Source organism: Malania oleifera, chromosome 5 (assembly GCF_029873635.1).
Source record: "Malania oleifera isolate guangnan ecotype guangnan chromosome 5, ASM2987363v1, whole genome shotgun sequence".
NCBI classification, from domain to species: Eukaryota; Viridiplantae; Streptophyta; class Magnoliopsida; order Santalales; family Ximeniaceae; genus Malania; species Malania oleifera.
In genome coordinates this window covers 6,034,297-6,047,374 of record NC_080421.1, presented here as the reverse complement: position 1 = coordinate 6,047,374, position 13,078 = coordinate 6,034,297, and the positions used below count along the sequence as shown (strand labels likewise).

At 38.2% G+C, this 13,078-nt stretch overlaps 1 protein-coding gene across 2 annotated transcripts; it reads left to right on the top strand.

Annotated features, from left to right (window-relative positions):
* On the top strand, positions 1-12,277 carry LOC131155361 (uncharacterized). 2 transcript variants are annotated; one of them, XM_058108433.1, is made up of 5 exons: positions 2-526; positions 1,424-1,623; positions 9,238-9,362; positions 9,580-10,635; positions 10,792-12,277. In XM_058108433.1, the coding sequence occupies exons 4-5, from the start codon at positions 10,507-10,509 to the stop codon at positions 11,488-11,490; spliced, it is 828 nt and encodes a 275-aa protein (XP_057964416.1). In that variant the 5' UTR covers positions 2-526; positions 1,424-1,623; positions 9,238-9,362; positions 9,580-10,506; the 3' UTR covers positions 11,491-12,277. The 2 variants fall into 2 exon arrangements, with proteins under 2 accessions (XP_057964417.1, XP_057964416.1); XM_058108434.1 differs by lacking the exon at positions 10,792-12,277 and having other exon boundaries at positions 1-526; positions 9,580-9,952.
* The last annotated feature ends 801 nt before the right edge of the window (positions 12,278-13,078 follow it).

The following is a 13,078-nucleotide window of genomic DNA, read 5'->3' as shown; positions in this document are numbered from 1 at the left end:
TCAGAAGTTGCCAGAGCTTAAGCCGATAATCTAGTTGGGATTTGATCAAATCTTAGCGAGAGAGGCCACCGAACAAATGTACCCACGCTCACTCTCTCTCTTGCGCTTTAAGCGGACCGAGTTGACCAAACAGAAGTTGCCAGAGCATAAGCCGATATTAGGATAACGGTTCCGATCTTGCTGGGATATCTTAGCGAGAGAGGCCGGGAGATTTCAGACGCCACTTCGTTTCTAGGGCTTACCAGAAATTTTGAATTCGAAGTGTGCAGACAACTTCTCTCATCATCGTTTTCTCACTATATATATTAGTCTCCAGAAGATTGGACGGTGTCTCTCGCACTCTGTTCCAATTTCTTGGAGATATCTTTCCATCAGATTTCTCGGCGATTTAGCTTTTCTTTGCTTATACTCCACGAGTTCTCCAGTTTAAGGTGCGCAGGAATCTAAGAGTTTTTGAATCTTGAAGCTGCCAAGGAAACAAAATTATCCATTTGTTCAACGGAGTCTAAGATGACTCTTTGTCCAAGTTGAGTAGAATTCTGTTTCTTCCCTCTTATATTTATTGAAATTTAGTATGCTTGAAATAAGTAGTTGAAAAATTATTTGTCTCTATTTCTCTACGTAGTTTTCTAAATTTTAGGAGGAATATTGGAGAAAATATTAAACTTGGTTTTGGAGCTCCACGGTTTGGTGTTGCTTTCTTTGTTTTAACTTTTTTGTGATAAAAAAAGTATTAAACTTGTTTAAGAAATGATTAGCACTGGTAAACTTGGATCTGTTATCAAAGCTGAAGGAGAAATTGAAGAAAATGTAACGCATAGAATTGAAGCATGTTGAGTAAAAGGGAGAAGTGCTATGGCTGTAACACTATTTGCGGTATATGGATCAAAATGTCATGCAAGTAAGAGGCAAACTATCCCAAAAGAAAGGGTAAAATTTTGGACCAAAACAAAATCCGAAATTTTTTATCTTTCAAAACCGGAACCAAAACTGCAAACCAAAAGACCGAACGAAGATGTGTTTCGGTTTGGTTTCAGTCCAGTTTTCGGTTTTCTGCTAATTTTTGTACACCCTTATATGCAACTATCCTGCTGATTTGTGTCAAAAGGGCCAGGATGTAGGAGTGTTGTTGAGCTTCAGAATTTATCTTGTATTTATAATTATTCATTTGAGAAAAAAGTAAATAAACAAATGAAAGCAAAATCCCACATATTTCGTCCTCTTCCTCTACTCTTGTTTTGTGCTGCAAATTGTTTTTTCGTGGACTTGATTTCTTTCTGTTTGTGTTATATAAGGTTTCCTTTATGATGTTATGTTGTAGATTCACAGGGCTTAATGGCTGAGAGTTTGTGGTTTATTCTGATTGCTGTATCTTTACGGTTGCTCTTTTGGTATTAATTTCCCCATGTCGGATTTATTGTAGGTCTCTCACTCAAAACCCAGGAGCTAACAGCTATATTTTTAGCTGTTACATTATTCTGCAGTTTCGTTATGGAATTTGATATACACACCTTACTGGATTCGGCTACATTGCTAACAACCCTGTGGGTTATATATATGATTCGTTTTAACTTAAAGTCTAGTTACATGGAGGACAAAGACAACTTTGCAGTTTATTATGTGGTGAGGATTCCATTCATTTGTATGACATTATTTTCCTCTGTTTTTGTGATGCAAAGAGCAGTTTTGTGGGTTCAAATTTGAAAATTTGCAGGTTTCCAGAATTCTGTGTTTCATGCATATTTTTTCTGTACTGATGTTTCAAATTTTTTTTTTTATGAAAATAAGTGAAATATTGAAACAAGTTTTGTAGTTTACTTTGTAACTGTGCAAAGAAAGGTTTTGATTCAAGTGGTGATATAACATTGTGGGAGGTTTATTTATATATATATATATATATATATATATATATATATATTATATATAATTTTATCTGAAGATAGTTCTCTTAAACATTTCTAGCAATATATTCATTGAAGGCAACAAACTGAAGATAGTTTTTATAGATACTTTTTTCTTTGTGCTTGAGCTTTCATACTGCTTACAAGTACAATTTAAATCTGATCCTGGTATATGAACAGGCAGGGCAATATTGTTTTGCGCCTCTTATTTACAGTTTCTTTCTAATTTAGTAATATGGCATAAAAAATTCCCTATGCTGTATTGGCAGAGTTAGTAATTGGTCTTCATTGACAGAAGTGAATAGAAAAAGGATCTGTCAGAGTACATTAACACGTTCATTAGTGCATGTGTCATGGTGCCATTAAGCTTCTTTCCACTTCTTCCATCCTGCTCTAACTCAGTGATCAAGCTCATGGAAACTGTGGGTGTTAGGATTTTTGGCATGCAAATTGAGTTTGACTTTTGTTTCTTCTATCCTGGATTCATCTTTGTTGATTTAAAATTCTATTGGGTCTTAAGTTTTTAGAAATATGTTCTTTCTTAGTTTCACTTTTTTTTGCAACAAGAGTATTTGTTTTTTTTTTTTTTTTTTTTAATCAAATGGGTAAATTTATTGATCAACTGTATATATATACATCTACACTGGGCATACCCAGGCCAACTATACATCCAAAACAATACATCAAAACCCGGGCATACCCGGGGGCCAAAATGACCAATCAAGAGATAATGTGTCCTATTACAAAAGGATCAACATGCTCAACAAACTCAAACTAAGTACATATCAAATTTATCAAAAACTGCCCTATAAATATGTCTTTGGATTACTTTAATTAATTCCATAGGGGCTAATATATCGTTTTCAAATCTTTTTCTATTTCTAAAGTGCCAAATAAAGTATACCGTGGTAGCTAATCCAATCCTTCTTCCAGCTGAAAGAAACCCCTTACCTTTCTCTTCTTTGTGTAGCCATTTCACCGCAGCCTTAATCGTACTCATTGCTCTTCTAATTCCCAACCACTTCCTTATACTTCCCCAAACCTCAGCTGAAAATTTACACCTGAAGAAGAGGTGGTCTAGGGTCTCTACATCCTCCATACAGAATGTGCATCTTTGATCTATCCCATCAACTGACAGTATATCGCAAGTTGGAAGCTTACCTTTCCAACCCAGCCATAGGCAAAATGCATGTTTCGGTGTATTCCCATTGTACCATATTCCTTTCATCCACACCATTTTTTGAGACTTTCCCCTCCAAAATTCATAGTACATGTGGGAGCTGCATTTCATTTCATTCATCACTACTATGGCTGCATCCATACCCCTAGAATTCTGCAGCAGCTGATTTTTAATTTCAATCAAGCTCTTGAACAGAGGGGAATCATCTTTTTTTTCTACAACATCCCAAATTCCAGAATTTTTTAAATAGATCTGATGGATCCATTTCGTCCACAAACCTTTTTTGTTTGTAAATTCCACAAGGCTTTTGTCAATAATGCTTTATTCCACACCTTGAGATCAAGCACTCCAAGCCCACTCATTTGGTTTGCAGATTTCCTGCCAAGCAACCAAAGGTTTTCTCCTACCATTCCACAAATAAACTCTGCATAGCTTGATTATTTGATTTAGGACATTCAGTGGGATTGGAAAAATCGCAAGCCAAAAGCACTCTAGGCCTTGGATAATTGAGTTTATTATCTCTAGTTTCCCTGCATACGTCAAAGTGTTACCTGGCCAACTCTTTAACAGACCAGCAATTCTGTCAATCAACGGCTTGTAGTGAGCAGTGTTCAGCTTAGATGACAGCAGAGGAACACCAAGGTATCTGAAGGGGAATTCACCCTGCTTAATTCCCATTTGATTCATTATATTTTCTGCATCACACTCCTTCATTCCAGCATGATAAAGGCTGGACTTCAAATTGTTGGCAGACATACCAGTACACTGGAAGAATTCATTCAAGCATTCCAATAAGTGACCTACAGATACAGCATCACCCCGAGAGAAAAGCGTAAGATCATCAGCAAAAACCAGATGGGAGATCTTGAGCTCTTTACACTTGGGGTGGAATCTGAATTTGCATTTACCTTCAAGAGATTTAAGGAGTCTAGACAGGTATTCCATACAGATTACAAATAATACAGGAGACAAAGGATCACCTTGTCTCAGTCCCTTCATTCCCTTAAAAAATCCATTCATCCTCCCATTCAGTGATACAAAGAAGGACGTAGTTGATACACATTCCATTATCCATGATATCATTTCAGCAGGGAAGTTAAGATTAACTAGCATATCTTCCAGAAAACCCCATGATACCGAATCATACGCTTTTTTCAAATCAATTTTCAGGAGACATCTTGGAGACATTCTCTTCCTTTTATATCCTATTAATTCCTGCACCAGGTAGATGTTTTCCACCATGCTTCTTCCTTGAACAAATGCTGCTTGGGCAGGGTTTATCAGATCTTCTAAGCATGGTTTGATTTTGTTTGCTAACAATTTTGCAATAACTTTATATATTACATTACAGCATGATATAGGACGATAATCGTTGACTGAACAAGCATGAGAGGTCTTCGGAATTAAGGCTAAACATGTATGATTTATTTGCTTCAGTAACCTGCTATTCTGGAAAAATTCCTTCACAGCAAGACATAAATCATAACCAATAGTGCTCCACGCTTTTTTGTAAAAACCTGCAGAGCACCCATCAGGCCCTGGAGCTTTATCATCCCCTATGCTGAACAAAGCCATTCTAATATCCTCATCTGAAATAGGTTTCATCATTTCATTCCTTCTCAAGTCATTCAAGACAGGACCCCTTTTTACCACCTGAGCATTTATCTTGGAGCAATACACCTCAGTGCCAAGTAATTGAGAGTAGTAATTCACAAATTCAGCAGCTACCTAATCATAAGACTTAGTAAGTTCCCCATTTTGTTTCATTACAGCTGTAATATGATTTTTGCATCTGTTCCTCCTTAGAACAGCATGGAAAAAAGAAGAGTTTTTGTCACTGTGTCTCAAATATTTACACTTTGCCAATTGGGATAAAAACAATCTGTTAGCACTCTCCAGTCTAATGGTTTCACATTTCTTTCTCCTCACTTCCTCTTGTAACTCCACACAAGAGGGGTCATCATGTAGCTTGCTCTGGAACTCCATTAATTCAGCACTTGCCCTCTCAGCCTGAGCTGAAATGTGAGAGTAATGTAAAGTATTCAGGGACCTTAAGGATTTTTTCAATGCTTGCTGCTTCTTAACAAAACAGTATTGCATGCAACCAACAAAACTCCCCTGCCAGACATCTTTAACTCTCTTCTGGAACTCAAGGTGAATTGTCCACATATTGAAGAACTTGAATGGAAGTCTTCCCAATTCCTGATCGGCAAACAAGGAAACCAGAGACACTGAGTGGTCAGATATACTGCCAGGAAATTGGAAGTTGACCTGAGCATTCCAGTCATTCATAAACCATCCCTAGTTCACCATAACTCTGTCAAGTTTGCACCATACTCTCCCATTGGACCAAGTGAGAAAGCATCCTGAAGATTTAAGATCAGTCAGTCCTGCAATATCAAACATTCACTTACATCTTTCATATCATACATCGACACAGGTACACCATTCCTCTTTTCCTCATTATTCAAAACACAATTAAAATCTCCCATAAGCATCCAAGGACCAGTATAAACATTTCCAGTTTGGATAATGTCCATCCATAATGGTCTTCTGGCAACTATTGTATTAAATCCATAGATGAAACTTACAAGGAATTCATTCAATGTTATTTGGCATTTGATCATACAGTGTATGGCCTGTTCACTTTTATGGCATACCTGTAAATTCACCTTCTGAGAGTTCCACAGAATTAGGATTCTTCCACCCTCATGTAGCTCGAAGTTATTGACTTGTTGCCGCAAACTAAATTTTCCACTCATCATTTTTTCCAATTTTTCTAGTGACAGTTTAGTTTCCAAAATCCCTATAACATCCAGTTTGTTCTTCCTAATGAGATCATTGATCCCTTTTTGTTTCAGGGGCCTGTTTAGTCCCCTGATATTCCATACAGCAGTCTTCATTTAGTATGTTGGGGACCATGCCCCCCTTTTTTAGTTTGTTGACTTGAAACACCTCCTTTCTTGCCATTTTTCCTATTTTTAACAGCATTCATACCTTCATTTGTGGTTCTAATTGATTGGCTAGAACAACCAGCAGTAGTATCCCCATTAGCTCCTGGAACACATACTATCTGCTGGCCCTCAACCAAGCTTGAATCAGGCTGACAATCCACACATCCATCATTGCTTCTATCCCCAAAGCTTCTGTCTCCTTGGGAATAACATACTGAGGGAACATTATCAGGTCCATCACCCTTTAATCTAACAATTTCAGTATCTTCAGGAGCTGCTGCCTTAAGCTTCGTGCTAATGTACCCCTCCAGAGCTGCCTCCACAGCCATCTCCTCCGGCCTAGAAGCAGGTTTGCTTCCAAACTCAACCTCAGGGAATAAATCACACACCCTATTCATCCTTTTGTAACCCAACTGAGACGACACAGCTCCACAAATGGGATCAAACAAATGCCCATAAGAAGAACCAGCAAAACATTCAGATTCCCCCACCTTCTCTTTTCCCTTATCTCCTTTTACCTGATTACAATTTAGTTTGTTTGCAATCTGGCATTCTGACCCATGCATGTTGTTTTTCATATCCTTAGGCTTTGCTACATCTTCATTTCTTTTCTTTTTTCCACAGAAGTTAGCCGTGTGCCCAACATGCTTACAGAGAGTACAGTACCAGGGTAAGTTCTCATACACAATCTCTTGCACCATTTCTTCTTCTTCAGGAAGGAATATCTTGACTGAATACTTAATCTCCTTCGCAACATCTATCTCCACAAGTACCCTAGCAAAGGAAATTCTGGCTTGCAACATAGTTAATTTATCAGCACATATCGGATTACCCAGCTCAGAGCAAATCCTTCCTAGGGCTAGTGGATTCCACATCTCTATTGGTAGGTTTCTTAACTGAACCCATACAGGCAAGGTGGTCCTGTGCTCAGATCCAAATTGAAACATCTTAGGCTTTTTTTTCATAAATAAAGTCCTACCCTGAGCCACATAAGGTGCTTGTTGCAGGATCTCTTCCAGTTCTTCCATCTCCTGAATTTTGAATACCACCCACCCATCCGCATGCTTAATATAGTTAACTTTAGCTTTCCACGAGTTGACCACAGTGCTCAAAGTATCCCTCCCAGGAGCCTTCCCAACAAAATAGCCAACTAGACACTTCTGGTAAGAGTCTTCTGGACGAGATAGATCAGATGATTTCATTTTAGCACCATTACCATCTGTATGAAATGCTGGAATTGCAGTACAGCAAACAGGGTTCCTGTTGTTCGCAAATAATTCCGACCATGGCACCCTTTTGTTGTTCCTTATTATTGTTCTTCCTCCATTCATCTTCTTCTCATTGTTATCCTCTTTCAATCCATCATTTTGTTCATCAGGGGCTTTAGATTTCACACTAACAGTGTCATCCCACACCCTATCACCCCATGATTGTAACTTGTTGCTTTCATTTTCATTCATGCATCTCTCTGAAGACTCCTCACTTCCCACAAGTCCAAGGGTTTCCATTCTCCTCTCACTCAACACCATCGGGGTAGAGTGAACTCGATCCCCATTTATCACAGATTTCTTCAGGCATTCTAATGGGCTAGCATGCTCTTCTCGCTCGCCCCGTAAACTGTTGTACAATGTTGTGGCCGGCCGAGGCCTATTTGACTCCAAAAATTTTTTCTCTGCCTCTTCCTCAAGCCTTTCATATTCTGCATTTATTTCAGAATCCTTCTTTGTGACCCACTGCCCCCTTCTGCCTCCTTTAGCTACAATAAATCTAAGAGCATCCTCAATCATTTCCTTCCTTCCTTCTTTGCTTCCCATGGCAACCTTAACCCAGCTCTTTGAACCACCTGCCATCGTCCAGGGGAAGTTAAAATTCAAAACCACATCAGGCGGGAAACTAAGAATTTGAAATACCACACTCCAATATCCTTCCACAAGCTATCTGAAGGGATTTCAAGTTCAATCTCTTCCAGATTCAAGCAAACCGTCATACAATCCAGCCCTAGCCTCCGCGGGAAAGCACCTTCCGAAGGAGAAGGGAGAGGATCACTCTCTAACTTTCCAGCTTGCAATGCGGGGCTGTTGCTATCTATCTTCCATTACAAGAGTATTTGTTTTGTTAATATTTATATTAATTTTATTGGATTAATATGTACTGTTTTTACTCCAAGCGCAGTTAATACCGTGTGCTCTGTTAGCTTTGTTTATTTATCCCTCAACATCGCACTATATTCTGAACTAGATTTTCTGGGCATTCTGCGTGTATCTGGAAGCTGTTTCAGTGTTACCCAAATTGCCGGTCATGCTGAACACAAAGGGGCAATCCTATGATAGTTTGTATAACTTATGACTCACAGGTTTACTCAAAGCTGACCAAGTTTAACTGTTCTCTCAATTTGATTGGTTTTCATCACTTTTTTCTGATTGTTGAACCATTTACAGCTCATTATGTATTTGCATTGGGTGTTGCGAGGTTCTTGAGCTGTGCCCATTGGGTTCTATAGGTTTGATCTTTCAGAGTTGAATCAAATGATTTATAGGAATTTGTTCTGTTTCTTTCAATTTGGAATTTAAGTTCTGTAATCAAAATTGTCATTTTTGGAGTGCTAACATAGCATCTCTATCTCCTGAAAATGGTTTGGACTTTGTTTTCTCTAGTGATATTCATGCTAATTTGTTTTTCAATGTTATGAACCTGCATAATGAATGGTTTTTGAGGGAATGGTTTTGGAGTTGGATGGCTGGGTACACTGTTTCAGTTGCTCCTAATGCATTCAATCGTTTAGGTACTTTCACTTGCACTGCAAAACTATCCCAGCAGCTTTCCCCCACAACACAATTTTTTTTCTTTTCCGTTGATCAAATTTGTTTATGAAACTTTTAACTGCAATCAAGGGGCATTGATATTGTTTGTTCATTTTGGACTTAGCAAGAATACAATGATACATTTCTATCAAGAAAAATTGATAGCTCACATATCCACACTTCATTTGAACGTATATTGGGTGGTACAGCAATATTTTTTCACTCCTTGACTCTTTGTTACTATTGTTTTTGCTTTTGTTGTTTTGTTTCTTCATTAGTGGTGGTGTTTTTTTTTTTAATTAAAGAACTTGATGTGCACAGAAAATTCTGTCTTGAAAACTTTCTTGCTCTTCATTGGATGCAAGTCTGCCAGTAATACTGTTTTCTGTCACTGCCAACAGGTTTTAGATTCTCGTGGGCACTTACTGGTAGCTCTGGGCTATGGATTATGGCCTTCCATGGTTCTTATTTCTGAAATTGTCCAGACTTTCATCCTGGCAGACTTTTGTTACTATTATGTCAAGAGGTTGGTTTCCAAGTTTTATATATGTGATATGCCATTGTTACAACTTTGACAGCATCAAAATTAAATTCTGTTGGCGAATCTGGGAGCATGAATTTCAGAACTTGGATTCAGACAAAATATTGAGTGTTGTCCAAACCTACACTAGTCTTAACCTGAGATTTGAATTCCAAGTTCCCAGGGTATATTTATATTCTTCTCACTGTTTGTTTTTCTGCAGCGTTTTTGGAGGACAGCTTGTGCTCCGTCTTCCCTCCGGAGTGGTGTGATTGGAGATCTCTTGCATGCCACAGTTCATCGGCATATTGGCTGCTGAAATTTGCCTAGAAGCAGGCAAATGTGGCTGGCATTTTCTCTATGTTCTTTCCTTCTGCTCTTGTAGAGTGTTCCTACTTGGGGGAAATTGAAGATGGATGCTTGTAAAGTTTGGGAATGCTGGAAAATCTGGGTTGATTTTTAAGTTTGGCATGTGGTTTTTCTACCATATCATTATAATAACTTCAATTGTGCACCAACACTAAGCTTAGCTTTGTATTGAGCAGCGCCCTTAAGTTTATTTTTTAAATTTAATATTTAACCAAATTAATTAGTAATTATCTGATTTTATTTATTTTCATATGGCTGTGTCATAGAAATATAAAAATACATACACACACATAACAAGTTGTTACGTAATATTATTATTAAAAAATTAAGCGCATCTTGATGATCTCATGAAAGAACTTAAAGAACATTAGAATATTTCAAATCATGTAAAACATGATAATCTTTTAATTATTAAGAATCTTTATGACTGAACCAAATAAAATATTTTCAATTGAGATTGTAAAACTTATTCTTAGGTATTAAATATCTGTGAAAAGTAATTTTAAGTAGGTTTGAGGGATAATAATGGTATTCCACTTTTGGCAATTTAAAATGTTCGTTAGTGTTAACGGCTTCTATCATCCCCTTCCTTTCAACATCACCTTTTCCTTCCCTTTCTCTCCCTCTCTCGTCACTAGTTGCTGGAACCAACATAGATTTTATATCTTCCCTACTATAGATTTCTCAGGAAATACCCATGAAACTAAAGTCCCATTTTCCTTCTAACCAAACAGGCATCAACCAATCAACCTGACAACTGATTCTCCGCACTTTAGAGCAAATGGTGCAAGATTTTGAAACCCCACTTTCCTCCTTAAACTTTCCTCAGGCTCAGACTTCCTCTGGAAGAAGCAATACAGACTATGTTAGAATGATCTCTACGGTTCAAGAAAGCTCCAAGAAGCCTCAGGTTAATTTGATTGTTTAATTTTCCATTTTCTAGACTTGAAATTGTTTTTTTTTTTTTTTTAAAGCTATTAGTTCATTTCCTGGTTCATGTTTTTCTTTAATGACTTGGTCAGATGGGCGTTTTCTGTTTCTGTCTGTCTATCAAATTTTTTTTCAGGTTGGAATCACCATGGATATATTGAGAGGATGGAATCACCAGCCAAACGAGAAATTAAGAAATAGAACTTTGCCTTTAGTGAACATCTGGGATTTCTTTGCAAGCTCCTTTGTTCTGAACAATCAATATGGGAGTGATTGTGGAAAGAAACTGAAGAAGGATGATCGTACTCTTGCCAATCATAATCGTAGAAGTCATACTAATAGAGGAGGCAGTCGGGGCAAAGGAACGTTTTGTGAACTAAGCAGAAAGGGCAGCAAGATTAGGGAGACAGCCAAGAAGGATCGCAACAATTTTAGAGGAGGAGGAAGAAGTGGTGGTGAGGGTGGGGATGGTGGTGAAGGAAGAGAAGAAGGACAATTTCGTGATTGTGGCGGAGGAAGAGGAGGAGGACAATGTGGCAGTGGTGGTGGAGGAAGAGGAGGAGAGGGACGTGGTGGTGGTGTTGGAGTAGGGTGTGGTGATGGTGGTGAAGGAAGAGGACATGGTGGTGATGATTGTGGTCGTGGTCGTGGGGGTGGCAGTAATGGAGGAAGAGGTGGTGGTGGTGGTGGCAGTGGCTTTGGCAGTGAGGAATATGTTGATGAAGATGATTTTGAAAACAATAGACAGCGAAAGAGTCAATTTAGTAAAGATCGGTTGGTGGGGTGGCAGAAAAGGAGGTGGAAGAAGAAGAATCAGTGGTGGCTTTGGCAGTGAGGAGTATGTTGATGAAGATGATTTTGAAACCACAAGACAGCGAAAGTGTCAATTTCGTAAAGGAGGAATAATAAGAAGTCGTGATGGTGGCTTTGGCAGTGAGGAGTATGTTGATAAAGATGATTTTGAAAACAAAAGACAGCAGAAACGTCAATTTAAGGCTAAGGGAAAAAATCTTCATTATGACCCAAAACTAGCTTTGAAGCTTGCCAGAAAGCGCCATAAGAAAATGCGAAAGCAGACAATACAGTGCGAGCGTGACCGCAAGCACTATTTCCTTCGCTTCACCTTTGAATGGAGTTTCTATTCCGATAATGATTCTTGTACTAGAAGGGCATGCTCCTTATACCAAAATGAAAGCACCTACCCTATTGAGGAGAAGACCATTCAAGAACCAAGAACCTGCTCTTTTGAGGAGGAGGAGATCATTCATGAACCAAGCATCTGCCCTTTTGAGGAGAAGAAGATTGTTCAAGAACCAAGCCCCTGCCCTTTTGAGGAGGAGAAGAATATTCACGCACCACGCCTTTCTTATGTCATCTTTTGTAGATTCTTACACACGCTTTGTTTGTTTTGGTTTCTATGGTGTTGTCACCTGGGTTTATCTGCCCTTTTGAGAAGAAGATGAATATTCCAGTATAGTGTCTTTCTTGGGTCATTCTTTGGGAATTCTCATACATGCTTCGTTTTGGTTTCTATGTTGTTGTCTCCTAGGTCTATCTGATAAAGAGATGTGTAGCAATGATGCATCATTTAAATGGAGTTTTACTTTTGATCATGAGTACCATTTGGCTTCTGCTTTGCAACTTTTATGGATTCACTTAAAAATTTGATGGATGCCAAGTCAGAAACCACAATAGTAATGAAATTTGAGTCTTCTATTGGGGATGGAAAAGACATGTAGATGATGAACTAGAGCTTCATTTCTTTTGGTAATTAAAATTTGTGCTTGAGAGAAGCCAGAAAGAATGCCTAGATTTACCATAACACTTTACATTATCGTGCTTGTACTCATTCTCTAAGAGCAAATTGCAGTCCTCTACTTGAATTCAACTCTTTGTAGACACCTATGAATTATTCATTGACAAAGCAAGCAACTTAGTGTTGTGACCATTTTAAAACTTTTTGCTGTTTCATGTTCTGAAAACTGTGGGATGAAGAAATATTATGACATGCAGGAAATATGCCAAGTTGAAGTATTGAAATGTCAGACATGTATTACTCTTGGATAGTGAGATTCGAAGCAAGAATCCCCTCAAAAGTGATTCCAGGACCAAAAGCCAGTATTAACCCCCACTTACCATCTCCCTGGTGTGCCTTTTTCACCTTCAAGCTCTCTTCTAGCATGTACTCCAGCACATACACAATAGTGTTACTGCTAGCATTTCCGTAATCTGCTAGAGCTCTCCTACTTGCACAAAAAATTCTGCAAAAATTTGGATTTGTGTGAAAATTATATTGAATTTTATCCAAATTCAAATTCATGGTCTGAGATTTATACTCTCAAACACAGCAAGACCTTACATTTGAAAGCGTATATTTTGAGTTTTGAATTTGAATTTTAGTGAATTCAGACAAAATTCAATAC

What these genes read in the sequence shown, in the direction of transcription:
- LOC131155361 (XM_058108433.1), top strand. Translation starts at nt 10,507, where the DNA reads ATGGTGCAAGATTTTGAAACCCCACTTTCCTCCTTAAACTTTCCTCAG. An exon ending in AAAGCTCCAAGAAGCCTCAG is followed by an intron (nt 10,636 to 10,791) that starts GTTAATTTGATT and finishes ATTTTTTTTCAG; the next exon opens with GTTGGAATCACCATGGATAT.